At 39.2% G+C, this 26,861-nt stretch overlaps 1 protein-coding gene across 1 annotated transcript in view; it reads right to left on the reverse strand.

Moving 5' to 3' along the window:
- The window catches only part of LOC123753570 (titin homolog), a 71,157-nt gene that overhangs the window by 423 nt on the left and 43,873 nt on the right, over window positions 1-26,861 (reverse strand). Inside the window, exons 6-7 of the mRNA XM_069310844.1 lie at window positions 4,570-5,608; window positions 265-4,446 (exon numbers count right to left, since the gene is read on the reverse strand). Coding sequence (XP_069166945.1) covers window positions 335-4,446; window positions 4,570-5,608 — 5,151 coding nt within the window. The 3' untranslated portion in view covers window positions 265-334. The remainder of the gene's footprint in view (window positions 1-264; window positions 4,447-4,569; window positions 5,609-26,861) is intronic.

The raw sequence follows: 26,861 nt of genomic DNA on the forward strand, positions 1-26,861 counted from the left end.
AATAAAGAGAAAATGGAACAAAGAACAATATTTAATGCAATAAAAACAAGAGGTAATGGAATAAAGAACAAGAGGCAATGTAAAAAAGAACAAGAGGCAATGTAAAAAAGAGCAAGAGATAACAAAGTAATAAATAAAGGACAATGTAATGGAACAAATAAGAGGTAATGAACAAAGAACAGGTAAAAGGTAAGGGACAATGAACGAGGTAATGGAGCAAAAATGTAGAAGCTAATGGAACAAAGACCAAGAGGTAATCCTCACCCTAATGGTAAGGCTCTTAAGATGCTCCCTGATGGTGGGGCACTTAAGGTGCTCCCTCATGGTGAGGCTCTTAAGATGCTCCCTCATGGTGAGGTTGTGAAGTTGTCGTCCTGAGCGCCTTCCTGGTCAGGTGACCACGGAGAGCGGCCTGGATCTTCACCACCGCCCTCAGTAGCAGTGGGTCGCTCATGTCCACACCCTCAGCATCCTCCTGGTATCGCTCCCTCCCACCTGCTGTGCTGGGACACCACGACTTGCACGAAGGTTTCTTAAGGATTTTCCGTGCTTTATAACCTCGGAAACCTGCTTGTATTTTTGTCGCTGCTCTGTGTTTGTTTCTATTTCTAGGAAGATTATTGACTTGTCGTCTGGTCTGATATCCTCTAAACACACTCTGAATCCTGGTTGCTGCACGATTCCATTCTTCAGCATCAACTGGTACTGTTAATTCAGAACCTTTCTGAGAACATAGATTGGTATCTAGTGTGGAGATGCTCGAATTGTCTCTATCTCCATCCTCCGCCACACCCAACTTGCTGGTCTCCTCATCTATCTCCGGGAAGGTATTCGTATTCATATCTACACAAGTAATAATTATTTCTGGTTCAACAAAGATTTTCCTACTTTCATTTTCCTTTGATTTATTATATTTTATTTCACTATTTTTTATTTCATTTTGTGCAATGTGCTTCTGTTTTCTTCTGACAGAATGACCTCTATACACAGATTGTATTTTTCTTGCTGCCTCTTCTAAACAAAGTGTATTTTCTTCACTGTCATCATATCCATTTGTATCTTGCGTAGTTTGGGATTTTTTAATAGCTACTTCTTCATTGGGAATAGTCATTCGGACACCTGGTTTCTGAACTGTTGCAGTTTCACTGTGAGGACTGTTTCTTGCGCGATATCCACGAAAGACGGCTTGTATTATGGTGGCTGCTCGCACGTCTTCTGCAGACACCCTCATTATCTTCTCTCCACTTAGGTGCTGCAGTGTACTTTCCTTGCATGTTTCAGAACCATTCACTAATGAATGAACATCTGTTGCAGGACTGTCTACATGAGTATGTGTAACATCTAGAGGATTTTCTCGTAAATTTTGTCTGGTTTTGAAACTACGATAGCATGACTGAATTAACGTTGCGGCTGCTTGTAGTCCTGGATCATTAAGGTCTATCTCTTCATTTACTTTAAACTGTGAACTCTTCAAATTTGTCCTGGTTTTGAAACCTCTATATGCAGATTGAATTTTTAAAGCAGCTAATTGTAGTTCAGAGTCACTAAGGTCCATTTCTTCGATGTTTTTTATTTCTGAAAGACATGATTCCTTCAAAACTTGACTTCTTTTGAAACCTCTAAATGAAGACTGGATTTTGATAGCTGCTTCTTGTAGTTCAGGGTCATTGAGGTCAATTCCTTCAACGTTTTCTAATCCTGAAGACTGAGAGCCCTTCAAATCTTGTCTTGTTTTGAAACCTCTGAATGAAGACTGGATTTTTATGGCTGCTTCTTGTAGTTCAGGGTCATTGAGATCAATTCCTTCAATGTTTTCTATTTCTGAATGTTGGGATCCCTTCAAATCTTGTCTTGTTTTGAAACCTCTGAATGAAGACTGGATTTTTATGGCAGCTTCTTGTAGTTCAGGGTCATTGAGGTCAATTACTTCAACGTTTTCTAATCCTGAAGACTGAGAGCCCTTCAAATCTTGTCTTGTTTTGAAACCTCTGAATGAAGACTGGATTTTTATGGCTGCTTCTTGTAGTTCAGGGTCATTGAGATCAATTCCTTCAATGTTTTCTATTTCTGAATGTTGGGATCCCTTCAAATCTTGTCTTGTTTTGAAACCTCTGAATGAAGACTGGATTTTTATGGCAGCTTCTTGTAGTTCAGGGTCATTGAGGTCAATTTCTTCAACGTTTTCTAATCCTGAAGGCTGAGATTCCTTCAAATCTTGTCTTGTTTTGAAACCTCTGAATGAAGACTGGATTTTTATGGCGGCTTCTTGTAGTTCAGGGTCATTGAGATCAATTCCTTCAATGTTTTCTATTTCTGAATGTTGGGATCCCTTCAAATCTTGCCTTGTTTTGAAACCTCTGAATGAAGACTGGATTTTTATGGCTGCTTCTTGTAGTTCAGGGTCATTGAGATCAATTCCTTCAATGTTTTCTATTTCTGAATGTTGGGATCCCTTCAAATCTTGTCTTGTTTTGAAACCTCTGAATGAAGACTGGATTTTTATGGCTGCTTCTTGTAGTTCAGGGTCATTGAGATCAATTCCTTCAATGTTTTCTATTTCTGAATGTTGGGATTGCTTCAAATCTTGTCTTGTTTTGAAACCTCTGAATGAAGATTGGATTTTGATGGCTGCTTCTTGTAGTTCAGGGTCATTGAGGTCAATTCCTTCAACGTGTTCTAATCCTGAAGACTGAGATTCCTTCAAATCTTGTCTTGTTTTGAAACCTCTGAATGAAGACTGGATTTTTATGGCTGCTTCTTGTAGTTCAGGGTCATTGAGATCAATTCCTTCAATGTTTTCTATTTCTGAATGTTGGGATCCCTTCAAATCTTGTCTTGTTTTGAAACCTCTGAATGAAGACTGGATTTTTATGGCTGCTTCTTGTAGTTCAGGGTCATTGAGATCAATTCCTTCAATGTTTTCTATTTCTGAATGTTGGGATCCCTTCAAATCTTGTCTTGTTTTGAAACCTCTGAATGAAGACTGGATTTTTATGGCTGCTTCTTGTAGTTCAGGGTCATTGAGATCAATTCCTTCAATGTTTTCTATTTCTGAATGTTGGGATCCCTTCAAATCTTGTCTTGTTTTGAAACCTTTGAATGAAGACTGGATTTTGATGGCTGCTTGTTGTAGTTCAGGGTCATTGAGGTCAATTCCTTCAACGTTTTCTAATCCTGAAGGCTGAGATCCCTTCAAATCTTGTCTTGTTTTGAAACCTCTGAATGAAGACTGGATTTTTATGGCTGCTTCTTGTAGTTCAGGGTCATTAAGGTCAATTCCTTCAACGTTTTCTAATCCTGAAGGCTGAGATCCCTTCAAATCTTGTCTTGTTTTGAAACCTCTGAATGAAGACTGGATTTTTATGGCTGCTTCTTGTAGTTCAGGGTCATTGAGATCAATTCCTTCAATGTTTTCTATTTCTGAATGTTGGGATCCCTTCAAATCTTGTCTTGTTTTGAAACCTCTGAATGAAGACTGGATTTTTATGGCTGCTTCTTGTAGTTCAGGGTCATTGAGATCAATTCCTTCAATGTTTTCTATTTCTGAATGTTGGGATCCCTTCAAATCTTGTCTTGTTTTGAAACCTTTGAATGAAGACTGGATTTTGATGGCTGCTTCTTGTAGTTCAGGGTCATTGAGGTCAATTCCTTCAACGTTTTCTAATCCTGAAGGCTGAGATCCCTTCAAATCTTGTCTTGTTTTGAAACCTCTGAATGAAGACTGGATTTTTATGGCTGCTTCTTGTAGTTCTGGGTCATTGAGGTTAATTCCTTCAATGTTTTCTAATCCTGAAGGCTGAGATTCCTTCAAATCTTGCCTTGTTTTGAAACCTCTGAATGAAGACTGGATTTTGATGGCTGCTTCTTGTAGTTCAGGGTCATTGAGATCAATTCCTTCAATGTTTTCTATTTCTGAATGTTGGGATCCCTTCAAATCTTGTCTTGTTTTGAAACCTCTGAATGAAGACTGGATTTTGATGGCTGCTTCTTGTAGTTCAGGGTCATTGAGGTCAATTCCTTCAACGTTTTCTAATCCTGAAGGCTGAGATCCCTTCAAATCTTGTCTTGTTTTGAAACCTCTGAATGAAGACTGGATTTTGATGGCTGCTTCTTGTAGTTTAGGGTCATTGAGGTCAATTCCTTCAACGTTTTCTAATCCTGAAGGCTGAGATCCCTTCAAATCTTGCCTTGTTTTGAAACCTCTGAATGAAGACTGGATTTTTATGGCTGCTTCTTGTAGTTCTTGGTCATTGAGGTTAATTCCTTCAATGTTTTCTAATCCTGAAGGCTGAGATTCCTTCAAATCTTGCCTTGTTTTGAAACCTCTGAATGAAGACTGGATTTTGATGGCTGCTTCTTGTAGTTCAGGGTCATTGAGATCAATTCCTTCAATGTTTTCTATTTCTGAATGTTGGGATCCCTTCAAATCTTGTCTTGTTTTGAAACCTCTGAATGAAGACTGGATTTTGATGGCTGCTTCTTGTAGTTCAGGGTCATTGAGGTCAATTCCTTCAACGTTTTCTAATCCTGAAGGCTGAGATCCCTTCAAATCTTGTCTTGTTTTGAAACCTCTGAATGAAGACTGGATTTTTATGGCTGCTTCTTGTAGTTCAGGGTCATTGAGATCAATTCCTTCAATGTTTTCTATTTCTGAATGTTGGGATCCCTTCAAATCTTGTCTTGTTTTAAAACCTCTGAATGAAGACTGGATTTTTATGGCTGCTTCTTGTAGTTCAGGGTCATTGAGGTCAATTCCTTCAACGTTTTCTAATCCTGAAGGCTGAGATTCCTTCAAATCTTGTCTTGTTTTGAAACCTCTGAATGAAGACTGGATTTTGATGGCTGCTTCTTGTAGTTCAGGGTCATTGAGGTCAATTCCTTCAATGTTTTCTAATCCTGAAGGCTGAGATTCCTTCAAATCTTGCCTTGTTTTGAAACCTCTGAATGAAGACTGGATTTTTATGGCTGCTTCTTGTAGTTCTGGGTCATTGAGATCAATTCCTTCAATGTTTTCTATTTCTGAATGTTGGGATCTCTTCAAATCTTGTCTTGTTTTGAAACCTCTGAATGAAGACTGGATTTTTATGGCTGCTTCTTGTAGTTCAAGGTCATTGATGTCAATTCCTTCAACGATTTCTAATCCTGAAGACTGAGATCCCTTCAAATGTTGTCGTGTTTTGAAACCTCTGAAAGAAGACTGGATTTTTATGGCTGCTACTTGTAGTTCAGGGTTATGGAGATCAATTCCTTCAACGTTTTCTAATCCTGAAGGCTGAGATCCCTTCAAATCTTGTCTTGTTTTGAAACCTCTGAATGAAGACTGGATTTTTATGGCTGCTTCTTGTAGTTCAGGGTCATTGAGGTCAATTCCTTCAACGTTTTCTAATCCTGAAGACTGAGATCCCTTCAAATCTTGTCTTGTTTTGAAACCTCTGAATGAAGACTGGATTTTGATGGCTGCTTCATGTAGTTCAGGGTCATTGAGGTCAATTCCTTCTATGTTTATTTTTCCTGAATGTTGGGATTGCTTCAAATCTTGTCTTGTTTTGAAGCCTCGAAATGCTGCCTGGATCTTGGTGGCTGCCTGCTGTAGCTCGTCCTCCTCTTCCTGTATATGTGATTTGAGATATTAATTTATAGATATTTGTAGTTCCTATATATATATATATATATATATATATATAACTGAAAACTCACACCCCAGAAGTGACTCGAACCCATACTCCCAGAAGCAACGCAACTGGTATGTACAAGACGCCTTAATCCACTTGACCATCACGACCGGACATAATGAGGTGATAGCCGAGGCTATTTGAACCACCCCACCGCCGGCAATAGCATTGGTAAAATGCTATGCCCAAGATTACTATCCGAGTGCCGGCGGTGGGGTGGTTCAAATAGCCTCGGCTATCACCTCATTATGTCCGGTCGTGATGGTCAAGTGGATTAAGGCGTCTTGTACATACCAGTTGCGTTGCTTCTGGGAGTATGGGTTCGAGTCACTTCTGGGGTGTGAGTTTTCAGTTGCATATTGTCCTGAGGACCATTCAGGCTTGTTCGCATATATATATATATATATATATATATATATATATATATATATATATATCTACCTAAGTTTATCTTACCTTTATGGAGGGCTCTTGATGGCATATGGAAGATGGTGATGAGGGGGGAGGAGAGTTGTTACTGTTTGGAAGGGGAGTCCCCTTACATTATCACATCAGGCAGTGATGTTTTCTCTGGGGTACTTTCCTACGTTTTGCCTGAATACCACTAGGACCTGGTTGTGGTTCAGTGCTTGTTTTTCTCACTACAAATTTATCAAGAGACATTTCTTTTTCCCTTCGTTTTAACATTTGTCTGTAATGATGCATCACATTGCATCACATTGATGGGAGCCGGTCGGCCGAGCGGACAGCACGCTGGACTTGTGATCCTGTGGTCCTGGGTTCAATCCCAGGCGCCGGCAAGAAACAATGGGCAGAGTTTCTTTCACCCTATGCCCCTGTTACCTAGCAGTAAAATAGGTACCTGGGTGTTAGTCAGCTGTCACGGGCTGCTTCCTGGGGGTGGAGGCCTGGTCGAGGACCGGGCCGCGGAGACACTAAAAAAGCCCCAAAACAATCTCAAGATAACATTAGCACCCATAATGTCCTTTTTCTTAGCTAGTATGGTGGATATCGTTGACTGAGATTTGTTGTACTGCTTAGCCAGTTCAACAACCCGCACACCATCTTCATATTTACAAATGATCTCTTTGTTTCTGCTCTATGGTCATTCTTACATGGGATCTCATATGTTGAGCCTTATCACTGACTTTCCTGGGACTCATGGTGTGCTATATAATAATTACTTTAATATTCAAATTGCAAAAAATCACCACAAACGCGGAATTTCTTATAGGTGCGATCGTCACTAAGCGGGCAGCTGTAGTAAACTGAGGCAGGTCAGACCGCGTGACCGGGAACCACGAGCTCAGTCGACCCGAACATGTACCAACAAATATCGGAAGTCAACGACACCATCGGATGTCGAGTCGCATTTTTCGATGAAATGTACATCGTAACTCGAAATTATCGTAAGTCGAGGTGCCACTAATATGATAATAATATTTCAAATAAACCAATTGGAAAAATATTTTTAAAAATAATGAAAATCACTCGGCCTATTTGGCAAATTGGGCCTTGCATAGTAGGCCGAGAAGTGCGTTTTGGCTACTAGGTACGACACACACACACACATATAATATATATATATATATATATATATATATATATATATATATATATATATATATATATATATATATATATATATATATATATATATATGTCGTACCTAGTAGCCAGAACGCACTTCTCAGCCTACTATGCAAGGCCCGATTTGCCTAATAAGCCAAGTTTTCATGAATTATTTATTTTTCAACTACCTAACCTACCTAACCTAACCTAACTTTTTTGGCTACCTAACCTAACCTACATTATAAAGATAGGTTAGGTTAGGTTAGGTAGGGTTGGTTAGGTTCGGTCATATATCTACGTTAATTTTAACTCCAATACAAAATAATTGACCTCATACATAATGAAATGGGTAGCTTTATCTTTTCATAAGAAAAAAATTAGAGAAAATATAATAATTCATGAAAACTTGGCTTATTAGGCAAATCGGGCCTTGCATAGTAGGCTGAGAAGTGCGTTCTGGCTACTAGGTACGACATATATATATATATATATATATATATATATATATATATATATATATATATATATATATATGTCGTACCTAGTAGCCAGAACGCACTTTTTGGCCTACTATGCAAGGCCCGATTTGCCTAATAAGCCAAGTTTTCATGAATTAATTGTTTTTCGACGACCTAACCTACCTAACCTAACCTAACCTAACTTTTTCGGCTACCTAACCTATAAAGATAGGTTAGGTTAGGTTAGGTAGGGTTGGTTAGGTTCGGTAATATATCTACGTTGATTTTAACTAAAATAAAAAAAAATTGACCTCATACATAATGAAACGGGTAGCTTTATCTTTTCATAAGAAAAAAATTAGAGAAAATATATTAATTCAGGAAAACTTGGCTTATTAGGCAAATTTGGCCTTGCATAGTAGGCTGACAAGTGCGTTCTGGCTATTAGGTACGACATATATATATATATATATATATATATATATATATATATATATGTCGTACCTAGTAGCCAGAACTCACTTCTCAGCCTACTATTCAAGGCCCGATTTGCCTAATAAGCCAAGTTTTCCTGAATTAATATATTTACTATAATTTTTTTCTTATGAAGTGATAAAGCAACCCTTTTCTCTTTGTACGAGGTCAATTTTTTTTTATTGGTGTTAAAATTAACGTAGATATATGACCGAACCTAACCAACCCTACCTAACCTAACCTAACCTATATTTATAGGTAAGGTTAGGTTAGGTAGCCAAAAAAAGCTAGGTTAGGTTAGGTTAGGTAGGTTAGGTAGACGAAAAAACATTAATTCATGAAAACTTGGCTTATTAGGCAAATCGGGCCTTGAATAGTAGGCTGAGAAGTGCGTTCTGGCTATTAGGTACGACATATATATATATATATATATATATATATATCTACATTTGAGTGAGGTGGGAAGGGTGATGTGGCATTACATTTGAGTAAGGTGGGAAGGATGATGTGGCATTAGAGGATATTAATAGGGTATTAAAAGTATCAACACAAGACAGAACACGAAACAATGGATATTGAATAGAAGTGTTTGTAGAAAGCCTATTGGTCCATATTTCTTGATGCTTCTATATTGGAGCGGAGTCTTGAGGTGGGTAGAATATAGTTGTGCAATAATTGGCTGTTGATTGCTGGTGTTGACTTCTTGATGTGTAGTGCCTCGCAAACGTCGAGCCGCCTGCTATCGCTGTATCTATCGATGATTTCTGTGTTGTTTACTAGGATTTCTCTGGCGATGGTTTGGTTATGGGAAGAGATTATATGTTCCTTAATGGAGCCCTGTTGTTTATGCATCGTTAAACGCCTAGAAAGAGATGTTGTTGTCTTGCCTATATACTGGGTTTTTTGGAGCTTACAGTCCCCAAGTGGGCATTTGAAGGCATAGACGACGTTAGTCTCTTTTAAAGCGTTCTGTTTCGTGTCTGGAGAGTTTCTCATGAGTAGGCTGGCCGTTTTTCTGGTTTTATAGTAAATCGTCAGTTGTATCCTCTGATTTTTGTCTGTAGGGATAACGTTTCTATTAACAATATCTTTCAGGACCCTTTCCTCTGTTTTATGAGCTGTGGAAAAGAAGTTCCTGTAAAATAGTCTAATAGGGGGTATAGGTGTTGTGTTAGTTGTCTCTTCGGAGGTTGCATGGCTTTTCACTTTCCTTCTTATGATGTCTTCGATGAAACCATTGGAGAAGCCGTTATTGACTAGAACCTGCCTTACCCTACAGAGTTCTTCGTCGACTTGCTTCCATTCTGAGCTGTGGCTGAGAGCACGGTCGACGTATGCGTTAACAACACTCCTCTTGTACCTGTCGGGGCAGTCGCTGTTGGCATTTAGGCACATTCCTATGTTTGTTTCCTTTGTGTAGACTGCAGTGTGGAAACCTCCGCCCTTTTCCATGACTGTTACATCTAGAAAAGGCAGCTTCCCATCCTTTTCCGTCTCGTAAGTGAAACGCAGCACGGAACTCTGCTCAAATGCCTCCTTCAGCTCCTGCAGATGTCTGACATCAGGTACCTGTGTAAAAATGTCGTCGACATACCTGCAGTATATGGCCGGTTTCAAGTTCATGTCGACTAAGACTTTTTGCTCGATGGTACCCATGTAGAAGTTTGCAAACAGGACACCTAGGGGAGAACCCATAGCGACCCCATCTACTTGCTTATACATGTGCCCATCCGGGCTCAAGAAGGGTGCCTCTTTAGTACAAGCTTGGAGTAGTTTCCTCAGAATACTTTCTGGCATGTCAAGAGGAGTACAGGCTGGATCACGATACACTCTGTCGGCTATCATTCCGATTGTCTTGTCCACAGGTACGTTGGTAAACAGCGATTCTACGTCCAACGAGGCTCTTATCCCTGTGGCCCGTGCGCCCCGCAGTAAGTCCACAAATTCCTTTGGAGACTTCAGGCTGAAGGCGCAAGGAACATAAGGAGTCAGCAGGCCGTTGAGTCGCTTCGCCAATCTGTACGTGGGTGTGGGTATCTGGCTAATGATTGGCCGAAGTGGGTTTCCAGGCTTGTGCGTCTTGACATTTCCATACGCATATCCAGGTTTATATTCCCCAATGATCTTTGGCAGGTGGAGTCCGGATTTCTTGGCGTTCACAGTTTCGATCAGTTTGTTGACCTTTGCTTTTAACCAAACTAAGTTCCAAAGGGTAACGAAGGACACTACAACCCATACTCCCAGAAGCAACGCAACTGGTAACTACAGGGCGCCTTAATCCGCTTGACCATCGCATATAGTCCTGGGGACCATTCAGGCTTGTTCGCATTTGTGTTCCTCACGTGTGCCCCAAAGAATGAGGTGATTTGGTGAAATGCTATGCCCAAGATTACCATCCGAGTTGCCGTCGGGGAAGTGGCTCAAATAGCCTCGGCTATCACTTCCTTTTGACGGCCGTGATGGTCAAGCGGATTAAGGCGCCCTGTAGTTACCAGTTGCGTTGCTTCTGGGAGTATGGGTTCGAGTCACTTCTGGGGTGTGAGTTTTCATTCGCATATAGTCCTGGGGACCATTCAGGCTTGTTCGCATTTGTGTTCCTCACGTGTGCCCCAAAGAATGAGGTGATTTGGTGAAATGCTATGCCCAAGATTACCATCCGAGTTGCCGTCGGGGAAGTGGCTCAAATAGCCTCGGCTATCACTTCCTTTTGACGGCCGTGATGGTCAAGCGGATTAAGGCGCCCTGTAGTTACCAGTTGCGTTGCTTCTGGGAGTATGGGTTCGAGTCACTTCTGGGGTGTGAGTTTTCATTCGCATATAGTCCTGGGGACCATTCAGGCTTGTTCGCATTTGTGTTCCTCACGTGTGCCCCAAAGAATGAGGTGATTTGGTGAAATGCTATGCCCAAGATTACCATCCGAGTTGCCGTCGGGGAAGTGGCTCAAATAGCCTCGGCTATCACATCCTTTTGACGGCCGTGATGGTCAAGCGGATTAAGGCGCCCTGTAGTTACCAGTTGCGTTGCTTCTGGGAGTATGGGTTCGAGTCACTTCTGGGGTGTGAGTTTTCATTCGCATATAGTCCTGGGGACCATTCAGGCTTGTTCGCATATATATATATATAAATATATATATATATATAAATATATATATATATATAAATATATATATATATATGTCGTACCTAGTAGCCAGAACTCACTTTTTGGCCCACTATTCAAGGCCCGATTTGCCCAATAAGCCAAGTTTTCCTGAATTAATATATTTTTTCTAATTTTTTTCTTATGAAATGATAAAGCTACCCATTTCATTATGTATGAGGTCATTATTTTTTATTGGAGTTAAAATTAACGTAGATATATGACCGAACCTAACCAACCCTACCTAACCTAACCTATCTTTATAGGTTAGGTTTGGTTAGGTAGCCGAAAAAGTTAGGTTAGGTTAGGTTAGGTAGGTTAGGTAGTCGAAAAACAATTAATTCATGAAAACTTGGCTTATTAGGCAAATCGGGCCTTGCATAGTAGGCTGAGAAGTGCGTTCTGGCTATTAGGTACGACATATATATATATATATATATAAATATATATATATATATATATATATATATATAAATATATATATATATATATATATATATATATATATATATATATATATATATATATATATATATATATATATATATATATATATTAGTATATTTTGGTAGCAGTCTTTCCTGTAGACATATATTATTAAATATGACCGAAAAAGTAAGATTAATAATTCTAACACGAATTTTCTCAATCTTTCGTACATTACGCTTCGCTGTTGGAGGTAAATCAAAAATCACTTCTCCAAAATTCATTTTTATTTCTAGTCTGACGCGACACGGGCGCGTTTCGTAAAACTTATTACATTTTCAAAGACTTCACAAATACACAGCTGATTAGAACTTACGTATCTCTGATTTTATATCTACATTTGAGTGAGGTGGGAGGGGTGATGTGGCATTAACACAAGACAGAACAAGAGGGGATATTAATAGGGTATTAAAAGTATCAACACAAGACAGAACAGAAACAATGGGTATTGAATAGAAGTGTTTGTAGAAAGCCTATTGGTCCATATTTCTTGATGCTTCTATATTGGAGCGGAGTCTTGAGGTGGGTAGAATATGGTTGTGCAATAATTGGCTGTTGATTGCTGGTGTTGATTTCTTGATGTGTAGTGCCTCGCAAACGTCAAGCCGCCTGCAATCGCTGTATCTATCGATGATTTCTGTGTTGTTTACTAGGATTTCTCTGGCGATGGTTTGGTTATGGGAAGAGATTATATGTTCCTTAATGGAGCCCTGTTGCTTATGCATCGTTAAACGCCTAGAAAGAGATGTTGTCTTGCCTATATACTGGGTTTTTTGGAGCTTACAGTCCCCAAGTGGGCATTTGAAGGCATAGACGACGTTAGTCTCTTTTAAAGCGTTCTGTTTTGTGTCTGGAGAGTTTCTCATGAGTAGGCTAACTCATGAGTAGCCTACTCATGAGAAACTCTCCAGACACAAAACAGAACGCTTTAAAAGAGATGATTTCTGTGTTGTTTATCATCGATAGATACAGCGATAGCAGGCGGCTTGACGTTTGCGAGGCACTACACATCAAGAAGTCAACACCAGCAATCAACAGCCAATTATTGCACAACTATATTCAACCCACCTCAAGACTCCGCTCCAATATAGAAGCATCAAGAAATATGGACCAATAGGCTTTCTACAAACACTTCTATTCAATATCCATTGTTTCGTGTTCTGTCTTGTGTTGATGAAATTAATACCCTATTAATACTCTTGTTCTGTCTTGTGTTGATGAAATTAATACCCTATTAATACCACACTTTGTTCTGTCTTGTGTTAATGTCACATCACCCCTTCCACCTCACTCAAATGTAGATATAAAATCGGAGATACGTAAGTTCTATTCAGTTGTGTATTTGTGAACTAAAGTCTTTGAAAATGTAATAAGTTTTACAAAACGCGCCCGTGTTGCGTCAGACTAGAAATAAAAATGAATTTTGGAGAATTGATTTTTGATTTACCTCCAACAGTGAAGCGTAATGTACGAAAGATTGAGAAAATTCGTGTTAGAATTATTAATCTTACTTTTTCGGTCATATTTAATAATATATGTCTACAGGAAAGACTGCTACCAAAATATACAAATATATATATATATATATATATATAAATATATATATATATATATATATATATATATATATATATATATATATATATATATATATATATATATATATATATTATTAAATATGACCGAAAAAGTAAGATTAATAATTCTAACACGAATTTTCTCAATCTTTCGTACATTACGCTTCACTGTTGGAGGTAAATAAAAAATCACTTCTCCAAAATTCATTTTTATTTCTAGTCTGACGCGACACGGGCGCGTTTCGTAAAACTTATTACATTTTCAAAGACTTCACAAATACACAACTGATTAGAACTTGCGTTTCCCTCATTTTATATCTACATTTGAGTGAGGTGGGAAGGGTGATGTGGCATTACATTTGAGTGAGGTGGGAAGGATGATGTGGCATTAACACAAGACAGAACACTAGAGGATATTAATAGGGTATTAAAAGTATCAACACAAGACAGAACAGAAACAATGGGTATTGAATAGAAGTGTTTGTAGAAAGCCTATTGGTCCATATTTCTTGATGCTTCTATATTGGAGCGGAGTCTTGAGGTGGGTAGAATATAGTTGTGCAATAATTGGCTGTTGATTGCTGGTGTTGACTTCTTGATGTGTAGTGCCTCGCAAACGTCAAGCCGCCTGCTATCGCTGTATCTATCGATGATTTCTGTGTTGTTTACTAGGATTTCTCTGGCGATGGTTTGGTTATGGGAAGAGATTATATGTTCCTTAATGGAGCCCTGTTGTTTATGCATCGTTAAACGCCTAGAAAGAGATGTTGTTGTCTTGCCTATATACTGGGTTTTTTGGAGCTTACAGTCCCCAAGTGGGCATTTGAAGGCATAGACGACGTTAGTCTCTTTTAAAGCGTTCTGTTTCGTGTCTGGAGAGTTTCTCATGGAAACTCGGAAACTCGGAAAAAAAACAAAAACGGCTGGCCGTTTTTCTGGTTTTATAGTAAATCGTCAGTTGTATCCTTTAAAAGAGACTAACGTCGTCTATGCCTTCAAATGCCCACTTGGGGACTGTAAGCTCCAAAAAACCCAGTATATAGGCAAGACAACAACATCTCTTTCTAGGCGTTTAACGATGCATAAACAACAGGGCTCCATTAAGGAACATATAATCTCTTCCCATAACCAAACCATCGCCAGAGAAATCCTAGTAAACAACATAAGAACATAAGAACAAAGGTAACTGCAGAAGGCCTATTGGCCCATACGAGGCAGCTCCTATTCTATAACCACCCAATCCCACTCATATACTTGTCCAACCCGTGCTTGAAACAATCGAGGGACCCCACCTCCACAATGTTACGCGGCAATTGGTTCCACAAATCAACAACCCTGTTACTGAACCAGTATTTACCCAAGTCTTTCCTAAATCTAAACTTATCCAATTTATATCCATTGTTTCGTGTTCTGTCCTGTGTTGATACTTTTAATACCCTATTAATATCCCCCCGGTTATGTCCATTCATCCACTTGTAAACCTCTATCATGTCACCCCTAACTCTTCGCCTTTCCAGTGAATGCAACTTAAGCTTTGTTAATCTTTCTTCATATGAAAGATTTCTAATTTGGGGAATTAACTTAGTCATCCTACGCTGGACACGTTCAAGTGAATTTATATCCATTCTATAATATGGCGACCAAAACTGAACTGCATAATCTAAATGGGGCCTAACTAGAGCAAGATATAGCTTGAGAACCACACCAGGTGTCTTGTTACTAACGCTGCGATTAATAAATCCAAGTGTCCGATTTGCCTTATTACGAACATTTATGCATTGATCCTTTTGTTTTAAATTCTTACTAATCATAACTCCCAGATCCCTTTCGCAATCCGACTTCGCAATCACAACACCATCTAGCTCGTATCTTGTAACTCTATCATCATTACCTAACCTCAGAACTTTACATTTATCAGCATTAAACTGCATCTGCCAATCCTTTGACCATTTCAAAACCCTATCTAGATCAACTTGAAGTGATAGTGAGTCCTCCTCCGAATTAATTTCCCTACCGATTTTCGTATCATCGGCAAATTTGCAAATGTTGCTACTCAAACCTGAATCTAAATCATTTATATATATTATAAACAACAGAGGTCCCAGGACAGAGCCTTGAGGCACTCCACTTACAACATTTTCCCACTCTGACTTGATTCCATTTATACTAACTCTCTGTTTCCTTTGGTATAGCCATGCCCTAATCCAGCTTAATATAGCACCCCCAATACCATGAGACTCTATTTTTTTAATCAGTCTTTCATGTGGCACTGTATCAAAAGCTTTGCTAAAGTCAAGGTATACAACATCGCAATCCTTACCACTATCAACTGCCTCAACAATGCTAGAATAAAAAGATAACAAATTTGTTAAACATGAACGGCCATTTATAAAACCATGTTGCGACTCAATTATTAATTTATGTTTTTCAAGATGAAGACGAATTTTATTTGCTATTATAGATTCGAGTAACTTTCCCACAATAGACGTTAGGCTAATTGGTCGATAGTTAGACGCAAGTGATCTATCTCCTTTCTTAAAAACTGGTATCACATTAGCAACTTTCCAAAACTCTGGCACTCTGCCTGACTCTATTGATTTATTAAATATGGTTGACAGTGGGTCACAAAGCTCCTCTTTGCATTCTTTAAGCACCCTAGCAAACACTTCATCCGGCCCTGGGGATTTGTTTGGTTTGAGTTTTACTATTTGTTTAAGAACATCCTCCCTGGTAACTGCTAAACTCGTCAACCTGTCCTCGTCCCCACCCACATAGACTTGTTCGGCTGAAGGCATATTGTTAAGTTCCTCTTTAGTAAATACAGATACAAAATATTTATTAAAAATACTACTCATCTCTTCATCACTATCTGTTATTTGACCTGTCTCAGATTTTAATGGACCTATCCTTTCCCTAGTCTTAGTACGATATAACTGAAAAAACCCTTTAGGATTTGTCTTTGCTTGCCCTGCTATGCGAACTTCATAGTTTCTTTTTGCTTTCCTTATCTCTTTTTTAACATTTCTAACCAGTTGTACGAATTCCTGTTCTAAAGTGACCTCCCCATTTTTAATCCTTTTGTACCAAGCTCTCTTTTTACCTATAAGGTTCTTCAAATTCTTTGTTATCCACTTTGGGTCATTAGTATACGATCTATTCAATTTGTATGGTATACTACGTTCCTGTGCTTTGTTTAGAATATTCTTAAATAAGTTATATATTGAATCCACATCGAAATCCCCATTTAAGTCACCTATCGCTGGGTTCATGTCTCGCTCCAAGACCGGCCCACACCCCATACCCAAGCCTTTCCAATCAATTTGACCCAAAAAATTTCTTAGGCTATTAAAATCAGCTTTTCGAAAATCTGGCACTTTAACAGAATTTTCTCCTACTGGTCTATTCCATTCTATGCTAAATCTGATTTCTTTGTGATCACTGCTCCCTAGCTCACTCCCTATTTCGATGTCATTAATTTGCGTTTCCCTGTTAGTTAACACTAAATCTAAAATATTATTTTCCCGTGTTGGTTCCTTAATGTGTTGCGTAAGAAAGCAATCGTCAATTAATTCTAGAAAATCTTCTGCTTCACTATTCCCTGTTTTGTTCAACCAGTTTATTCCGCTAAAATTAAAGTCACCCATGACATAAATACTGTTAGATCTAGATGCTCTAGATATTTCATCCCATAGATGCTTTGCTTCCATTCTGTCTAAATTTGGTGGCCTATATATTACTCCTATTATAATATTATTAGCGTTTTCGTTTAATTCAATCCAAATAGTTTCTGTGTGTGGCTCTGTTTTGATTCCCTCTTTGAGACTACATTTCAAATTGTCCCTAACATATATGGCTACTCCACCTCCTCGTCTAATATATCTATCTGTGTGAAATAGTTTAAATCCATATATTTGATATTCAGCTAATAGTTCTCTATTTTCTACATTCATCCACGTTTCGGTAAGTGCAATAATATCTATTTTTTCTGTGCAGACAAGAGCATTTAATTCGTTAATTTTATTTCTTAGACTTCTACTGTTAGTGTAATATACCCTAAGTGAATTGTTATTTTGAGGCCCTTCTCTTTCCCTGATCGTTTTGCCAATTCCTTTCTCCCACAAACACATACTTTTATTACCTCCTTCCTCCAAATCAATTCCCATACCTCTATCTACTAACAGTTTAAACCCAAACAAACACCTCTAACCACTTCTTCTAGCGAGTTCGCAACAGCAACAACCCCAGCTCTCGATAGATGCACCCCATCACGAGCATACATTTCATTTCTTCCATAGAAGTGTTCCCAGTTGTCTATGAAAGATATTGCATTTGATTTGCAATATCTTTCCAGCCGGCAATTGACACCAAGTGCCCTCGATATCCATTCATTTCCCACTCCCTTTCTTGGAAGAATGCCACATATGATCGGGATTCCTCCCTTGCTCCTAACTAACTCTATGGCTGTTTTATACCTCTGAATCAGTTCCTCACTCCTGACTCGACCAACATCATTTCCTCCCACGCTAATGCAAATAATGGGATTGTTCCCATTACCAGCCATAATATCATTCATGTTGTTTATAATATCACCAATGCCAGCTCCGGGATAGCAAACCCTTAACCTGTTCCCCCTATCTCTAGCACAAAACGTTCTATCCAAATACCTTATCTGGGAATCTCCCACAACTAATGTTTGCTTAGGTACTTCCTTTACTTTCTGAGGGGCCTGCGCTTCCTTTCTCTTCGTTGCTTTCCCTTTTGCGCGATCCACAGTCTCTCCACAGCACTCGTCCTCCAAAACGTCAAATGAATTTGAAGTTGCTATGGCGTTTGAAGGCGGCTTTATCAAAGTCTTCTTAAGGCCCACAGAAATCATCGATAGATACAGCGATAGCAGGCGGCTTGACGTTTGCGAGGCACTACACATCAAGAAGTCAACACCAGCAATCAACAGCCAATTATTGCACAACTATATTCTACCCACCTCAAGACTCCGCTCCAATATAGAAGCATCAAGAAATATGGACCAATAGGCTTTCTACAAACACTTCTATTCAATACCCATTGTTTCTGTTCTGTCTTGTGTTGATACTTTTAATACCCTATTAATATCCTCTAGTGTTCTGTCTTGTGTTAATGCCACATCATCCTTCCCACCTCACTCAAATGTAATGCCACATCACCCTTCCCACCTCACTCAAATGTAGATATAAAATGAGGGAAACGCAAGTTCTAATCAGTTGTGTATTTGTGAAGTCTTTGAAAATGTAATAAGTTTTACGAAACGCGCCCGTGTCGCGTCAGACTAGAAATAAAAATGAATTTTGGAGAAGTGATTTTTGATTTACCTCCAACAGTGAAGCGTAATGTACGAAAGATTGAGAAAATTCGTGTTAGAATTATTAATCTTACTTTTTCGGTCATATTTAATAATATATGTCTACAGGAAAGACTGCTACCAAAATATACTAATATATATATATATATATATATATATATATATATAAATATATATATATATATAAATATATATATATTATATATATATATATATATATATATATATATATATATATATATATATAAATATATATATATAAATATATATATATATAATATAAATATATATATATATATATATATTTTATTAAATATGACCGAAAAAGTAAGATTAATAATTCTAACACGAATTTTCTCAATCTTTCGTACATTATGCTTCACTGTTGGAGGTAAATCAAAAATCACTTCTCCAAAATTCATTTTTATTTCTAGTCTGACGCGACACGGGCGCGTTTCGTAAAACTTATTACATTTTCAAAGACTTCACAAATACACAACTGATTAGAACTTGCGTTTCCCTGATTTTATATCTACATTTGAGTGAGGTGGGAAGGGTGATGTGGCATTACATTTGAGTAAGGTGGGAAGGATGATGTGGCATTAGAGGATATTAATAGGGTATTAAAAGTATCAACACAAGACAGAACACGAAACAATGGATATTGAATAGAAGTGTTTGTAGAAAGCCTATTGGTCCATATTTCTTGATGCTTCTATATTGGAGCGGAGTCTTGAGGTGGGTAGAATATAGTTGTGCAATAATTGGCTGTTGATTGCTGGTGTTGACTTCTTGATGTGTAGTGCCTCGCAAACGTCGAGCCGCCTGCTATCGCTGTATCTATCGATGATTTCTGTGTTGTTTACTAGGATTTCTCTGGCGATGGTTTGGTTATGGGAAGAGATTATATGTTCCTTAATGGAGCCCTGTTGTTTATGCATCGTTAAACGCCTAGAAAGAGATGTTGTTGTCTTGCCTATATACTGGGTTTTTTGGAGCTTACAGTCCCCAAGTGGGCATTTGAAGGCATAGACGACGTTAGTCTCTTTTAAAGCGTTCTGTTTCGTGTCTGGAGAGTTTCTCATGAGTAGGCTGGCCGTTTTTCTGGTTTTATAGTAAATCGTCAGTTGTATCCTCTGATTTTTGTCTGTAGGGATAACGTTTCTATTAACAATATCTTTCAGGACCCTTTCCTCTGTTTTATGAGCTGTGGAAAAGAAGTTCCTGTAAAATAGTCTAATAGGGGGTATAGGTGTTGTGTTAGTTGTCTCTTCGGAGGTTGCATGGCTTTTCACTTTCCTTCTTATGATGTCTTCGATGAAACCATTGGAGAAGCCGTTATTGACTAGAACCTGCCTTACCCTACAGAGTTCTTCGTCGACTTGCTTCCATTCTGAGCTGTGGCTGAGAGCACGGTCGACGTATGCGTTAACAACACTCCTCTTGTACCTGTCAGGGCAGTCGCTGTTGGCATTTAGGCACATTCCTATGTTTGTTTCCTTTGTGTAGACTGCAGTGTGGAAACCTCCGCCCTTTTCCATGACTGTTACATCTAGAAAAGGCAGCTTCCCATCCTTTTCCGTCTCGTAAGTGAAACGCAGCACGGAACTCTGCTCAAATGCCTCCTTCAGCTCCTGCAGATGTCTGACATCAGGTACCTGTGTAAAAATGTCGTCAACATACCTGCAGTATATGGCCGGTTTCAAGTTCATGTCGACTAAGACTTTTTGCTCGATGGTACCCATGTAGAAGTTTGCAAAGGGCGGAGGTTTCCACACTGCAGTCTACACAAAGGAAACAAACATAGGAATGTGCCTAAATGCCAACAGCGACTGCCCTGACAGGTACAAGAGGAGTGTTGTTAACGCATACGTCGACCGTGCTCTCAGCCACAGCTCAGAATGGAAGCAAGTCGACGAAGAACTCTGTAGGGTAAGGCAGGTTCTAGTCAATAACGGCTTCTCCAATGGTTTCATCGAAGACATCATAAGAAGGAAAGTGAAAAGCCATGCAACCTCCGAAGAGACAACTAACACAACACCTATACCCCCTATTAGACTATTTTACAGGAACTTCTTTTCCACAGCTCATAAAACAGAGGAAAGGGTCCTGAAAGATATTGTTAATAGAAACGTTATCCCTACAGACAAAAATCAGAGGATACAACTGACGATTTACTATAAAACCAGAAAAACGGCCAGCCTACTCATGAGAAACTCTCCAGACACGAAACAGAACGCTTTAAAAGAGACTAACGTCGTCTATGCCTTCAAATGCCCACTTGGGGACTGTAAGCTCCAAAAAACCCAGTATATAGGCAAGACAACAACATCTCTTTCTAGGCGTTTAACGATGCATAAACAACAGGGCTCCATTAAGGAACATATAATCTCTTCCCATAACCAAACCATCGCCAGAGAAATCCTAGTAAACAACACAGAAATCATCGATAGATACAGCGATAGCAGGCGGCTCGACGTTTGCGAGGCACTACACATCAAGAAGTCAACACCAGCAATCAACAGCCAATTATTGCACAACTATATTCTACCCACCTCAAGACTCCGCTCCAATATAGAAGCATCAAGAAATATGGACCAATAGGCTTTCTACAAACACTTCTATTCAATATCCATTGTTTCGTGTTCTGTCTTGTGTTGATACTTTTAATACCCTATTAATATCCTCTAATGCCACATCATCCTTCCCACCTTACTCAAATGTAATGCCACATCACCCTTCCCACCTCACTCAAATGTAGATATAAAATCAGGGAAACGCAAGTTCTAATCAGTTGTGTATTTGTGAAGTCTTTGAAAATGTAATAAGTTTTACGAAACGCGCCCGTGTCGCGTCAGACTAGAAATAAAAATGAATTTTGGAGAAGTGATTTTTGATTTACCTCCAACAGTGAAGCATAATGTACGAAAGATTGAGAAAATTCGTGTTAGAATTATTAATCTTACTTTTTCGGTCATATTTAATAAAATATGTCTACAGGAAAGACTGCTACCAAAATATACTAATATATATATATATAAATATATATATATATATATATATATATATATATATATATATATATATATATATATATATATATATATATATATACACATATGTCGTACCTAGTAGCCAGAACGCACTTCTCAGCCTACTATGCAAGCCCCGATTTGCCTAATAAGCCAAGTTTTCCTGAATTAATGTATTTTCTCTAATTTTTTTCTTATGAAATGATAAAGCCACCCATTTCATTATGTATGAGGTCAATTTTTTTTTATTGGAGTTAAAATTAACGTAGATATATGACCGAACCTAACCTAACCTAACCTATCTTTATAGGTTAGGTTAGGTTAGGTAGCCGAAAAAGTTAGGTTAGGTCAGGTTAGGTAGGTTAGGTAGTCGAAAAACAATTAATTCATGAAAACTTGGCTTATTAGGCAAATCGGGCCTTGCATAGTAGGCTGTGAAGTGCGTTCTGGCTACTAGGTACGACATATATACATATATATTTATATATATATATATATATATATATATATATATATATTTATATATAAATATTTATATATATTTATATATATTTATATATTTATATATATTTATATATATTTATATATATAATTTAAATTGTTAATGTTTCTTAATTATGACATCAATTGACATATACAAAAATCTGTTATTAGGAAACAATAAACACTATAATGGAACTTTATATTAACAAGATTTAAAACTTTATTAATAAAGCTATTTGGCATGCGGATAGCTTATAGTTACACTTACTAACAGTTACAGATTATAGGCTCAATAGTTACAGACAAGTACGTGGGAAAAGACACATTATAATCTACTAACACACTATGATCAGTAGTAGGGATGACTTCATATTGCACAATTTGAGTTTTGGCCCAAATTTACCGCTGACCTGTCAGGGTAGGGGTGTCTATCCTAAAAATATATTGCTGACCTGTCGCCTGTTTTCAGGGTAAAATTTTGTCACAGTCCCAACTCATCTGTAAGTTGGCAACTTTTTTTTTTTTTTATAAAATTATAATAAGATCATTTTCAGAGAATATGTTCATTAGGAGTTTAAGTAATTTCCAGCTACAAATGTTAGTTCTTAAACCCAACTCCCCCATACCCTTGTACCACCTGTCTCTGCCCATATCTCATCACCCACTCTCCTTCCCCCCCCCCCTCCTCCCCACTCATTATCTGCCTTAAGAACGCTACTTCCTCTCACCCCTTCCCTATCTCTCCTTCCCCTCCAAACCTCCCTTCGCAGCTTTGTTCACAAAAAATTAAAAAATACACGTTATTCTGTATCCATTTACGAGTAAAGTTAAGGTAAGAGGAAGTCCTTTTTCAGAGAATATGTTCAAAAGGAACATGTTAAGTAATTCTAAGTGTGAGATGTTAGTTCTTGAACCTGGCTCTATACGTTTAGAAGTGTAGTTTCACAACTAACAATCCAGTTTTCCCTGAGTAATAAACCATAGTTATTTCAGACGCATTAAGAAAAGAAAATAGTTTTGTCACCGACACCCAATCTTATGTGGAAAACTGACTCGTTGGATTTAGTTATTTATTTAATTTATGGTGACTCTTTAATGACGACTTTTCCAAGATAGGTCATTAGCACTTTTTAAAGTGACACTTTAGCAACGACTTTTTTTTTTTTTTTTTTTTTTTGAGATATATACAAGAGTTGTTACATTCTTGTACAGCCACTAGTACGCGTAGCGTTTCGGGCAGGTCCCTGGAATACGATCCCCTGCCGCGAAGAATCGTTTTTTCATCAAAGTACACATTTTACTGTTGCGTTAAACAGAGGCTACAGTTAAGGAATTGCGCCCAGCAATTCCTCCCCGGCCAGGATACGAACCCATGACATAGCGCTCGCGGAATGCTTTTCCAAGATAGGTCATTAGCCCTTTTTAAGGTGACCTTTAGCGACGACTTTTACTAAAACAAAAAGTTGTCGCTAAACCTTCATCCCTACTACTATGATCTAATAACACACTATACTTAACTAGCACACTATAAGCAACTGACTACAAAAAGGTAAGAAGCTTTGCACATGCAAGCAGTGATACATTAAATTTCTAGAAAGTGGTTGATGCATTGCATATATGAAAAAGGTGCGTGCCATTATAATATTTTGCCCAAATATATTAAATTTTGTCAATGAGCACTGGAAGCTATCTTGGTGCTGGTAAGCCAGTGGAGGCGGAGTGGTAATTACCTAAGTGTAATTACCTAAGTGTAGTTACAGGATGAGAGCTACGCTCGTGGTGTCCCGTCTTCCCAGCACTCTTTGTCATATAACGCTTTGAAACTACTGACGGTCTTGGCCTCCACCACCTTCTCACTTAACTTGTTCCAACCGTCTACCACTCTATTTGCGAAGGTGAATTTTCTTATATTTCTTCGGCATCTGTGTTTAGCTAGTTTATATCTATGACCTCTTGTTCTTGAAGTGCCAGGTCTCAGGAAGTCTTCCCTGTCGATTTTATCAATTCCTGTTACTATTTTGTACGTAGTGATCATATCACCTCTTTTTCTTCTGTCTTCTAGTTTTGGCATATTTAATGCTTCTAACCTCTCCTCGTAGCTCTTGCCCTTCAGTTCTGGGAGCCACTTAGTAGCATGTCTTTGCACCTTTTCCAGTTTGTTGTTGTGCTTCTTAAGATATGGGCACCACACAACAGCTGCATATTCTAGCTTTGGCCTAACAAAAGTCATGCACAATTTCTTTAGTATATCGCCATCCATGTATTTAAATGCAATTCTGAAGTTAGAAAGCATAGCATAGGCTCCTTGCACAATATTCTTTATGTGGTCCTCAGGTGATAGTTTTCTATCTAGAACCACTCCTAGATCTCTTTCTTTATCAGAATTCTTTAAAGATTTCTCACATAATATATAGGTTGTGTGGGGTCTATGTTCTCCTATTCCACATTCCATAACATGACATTTATTAACATTAAATTCCATTTGCCAAGTGGTGCTCCATATACTTATTTTGTCCAGGTCTTCTTGAAGGGCATGACAATCATCTAAATTTCTTATCCTTCCTATTATCTTAGCATCATCAGCAAACATGTTCATATAATTCTGTATACCAACTGGTAGATCATTTATGTAGACAATAAACATCACTGGTGCAAGAACTGAACCCTGTGGTACTCCACTTGTGACATTTCTCCATTCCGATACATTGCCTCTGATTACTGCCCTCATTTTTCTATCAGTCAGAAAATTTTTCATCCATGTTAGAAGCTTACCTGTCACCCCTCCAATATTTTCCAGTTTCCAGAACAACCTCTTATGTGGAACTCTGTCGAAAGCCTTTTTTAGGTCCAGATAGATGCAGTCAACCCAACCATCTCTTTCCTGTAATATCTCTGTGGCTCGATCATAGAAACTGAGTAAATTCGATACACAGGATCTACCTGATCGAAAACCATACTGTCTGTCTGATATTATATCATTTCTCTCCAGGTGTTCTACCCATTTAGTTTTGATTAGTTTTTCCAATACTTTCACTATTACACTTGTCAATGATACAGGTCTATAATTGAGTATTATATATATTGAGTATTGGTGGTTGATCAGTCGTGCCAGAGCATCCCTTGGTCAGCTTGGTGGTGGGTGTGGCGCTGGGGGAGGTGTGGCGCCTCACCTTATGATTATTTGGTGTTGGGGGGTGGCTACACTCCTTACTCACATCTCTCCTACCCTAGTGCATCTCTCCCTGGCACCCTCACACATCTCTTCTTGGCACTCTCACACATCTCTCTCCCTGGTACCCTCACCCATATCTCCCTGGCACCCCTCACATCTCTCCCTGGCACCCCTCACATCTCTCCCTGGCACCCTCACACATCTCTCCCTGGCACCTGTCACATCTCTCCCTGGCACCCTTACACATTTCTCTCCCTGGTACCCTCACAAATCTCTCCCTGGAGGGGGGGAATACTCAAGCTTGCATCTCACCAGTCTTTCTGCGAGTCACAAGATGTGCTGGTGTGGGAGACGTGCTGGTGTGGGAGACGTGCTGGTGTGGGAGACGTGCTGGTGTGGGAGACGTGCTGGTGTGGGAGACGTGCTGGTGTGGGAGACGTGCTGGTGTGGAAGACTTGCACGTGTGGAAGATGTGCTGGTGTGGGAGACGTGCTCATGTGGGAGACGTGCTCATGTGGGAGACGTGCTCATGTGGGAGACGTGCTGGCGTGGGAGACGTGTTCAGTATAGCCAACACAAATACAGACTGAAGCAGCCGCCTCTGGTGCATGTTTGCCAGAACTGACTATTCTACACAACTGGTGGCCGGCCCTTTAAGGTCCTGCCTCCCACTGCTGCTACCCAATATATACACAGGGTTGTGCAGGTGGATAATGAGGAGAAAGCCATGGTGGATCAAGACAGGTGACCACACCTGGTGGAGCAAGACAGGTGTGACACGTGGTGTGGCCCAGGCACTCACCGCACTGCTAATGTCTAGCATGTGGATGTGACACAAAGTTCTTGATGTCTGCTTTGACTTCATCGAAGAACTTCCTGAAGCCAAAGCCAGCTTGGTTGTGTAGCTGGTTTACCTATAGCAGAGAGAGTGAGGGGGGACTTGAGGCATTCTTTGTGCGCACCTTCCGGCTCCTTAACGGTGGTTAATACGACGGTTGAAGAGAGAGAGAGACATAAAGCGGGTATGTGTGTTTTGTAGCCAGGAGTGAAGGCAGGTGTGTGTTGTAGCCAGGGGTGGAGGAGGGACAATACAGAATGGGGAGGTGGTGGAAGAAGACTTACCACCGGTGTTGACGACACCTCGCCCGGCTCGACGATCTCGTCTTAAGACTCGTATGTACTACGCCAAGATACTGGATAATATTACCTGTGTGTTGAACAGTGAACAGCGCCACCACATTTATATACATGGCATTGATCACTGACCAGCACACCATTGATCACTGACCAGCACAACACTGATCACTGACCAGCACAACACTGATCACTGACCAGCACACCATTGATCACTGACCAGCACAACACTGATCACTGACCAGCACAACACTGATCACTGACCAGCACAACACTGATCACTGACCAGCACACCACTGATCACTGACCAGCACACCACTGATCA

Source organism: Procambarus clarkii, chromosome 6, assembly GCF_040958095.1.
Source record: "Procambarus clarkii isolate CNS0578487 chromosome 6, FALCON_Pclarkii_2.0, whole genome shotgun sequence".
Lineage (NCBI taxonomy): Eukaryota > Metazoa > Arthropoda > Malacostraca > Decapoda > Cambaridae > Procambarus > Procambarus clarkii.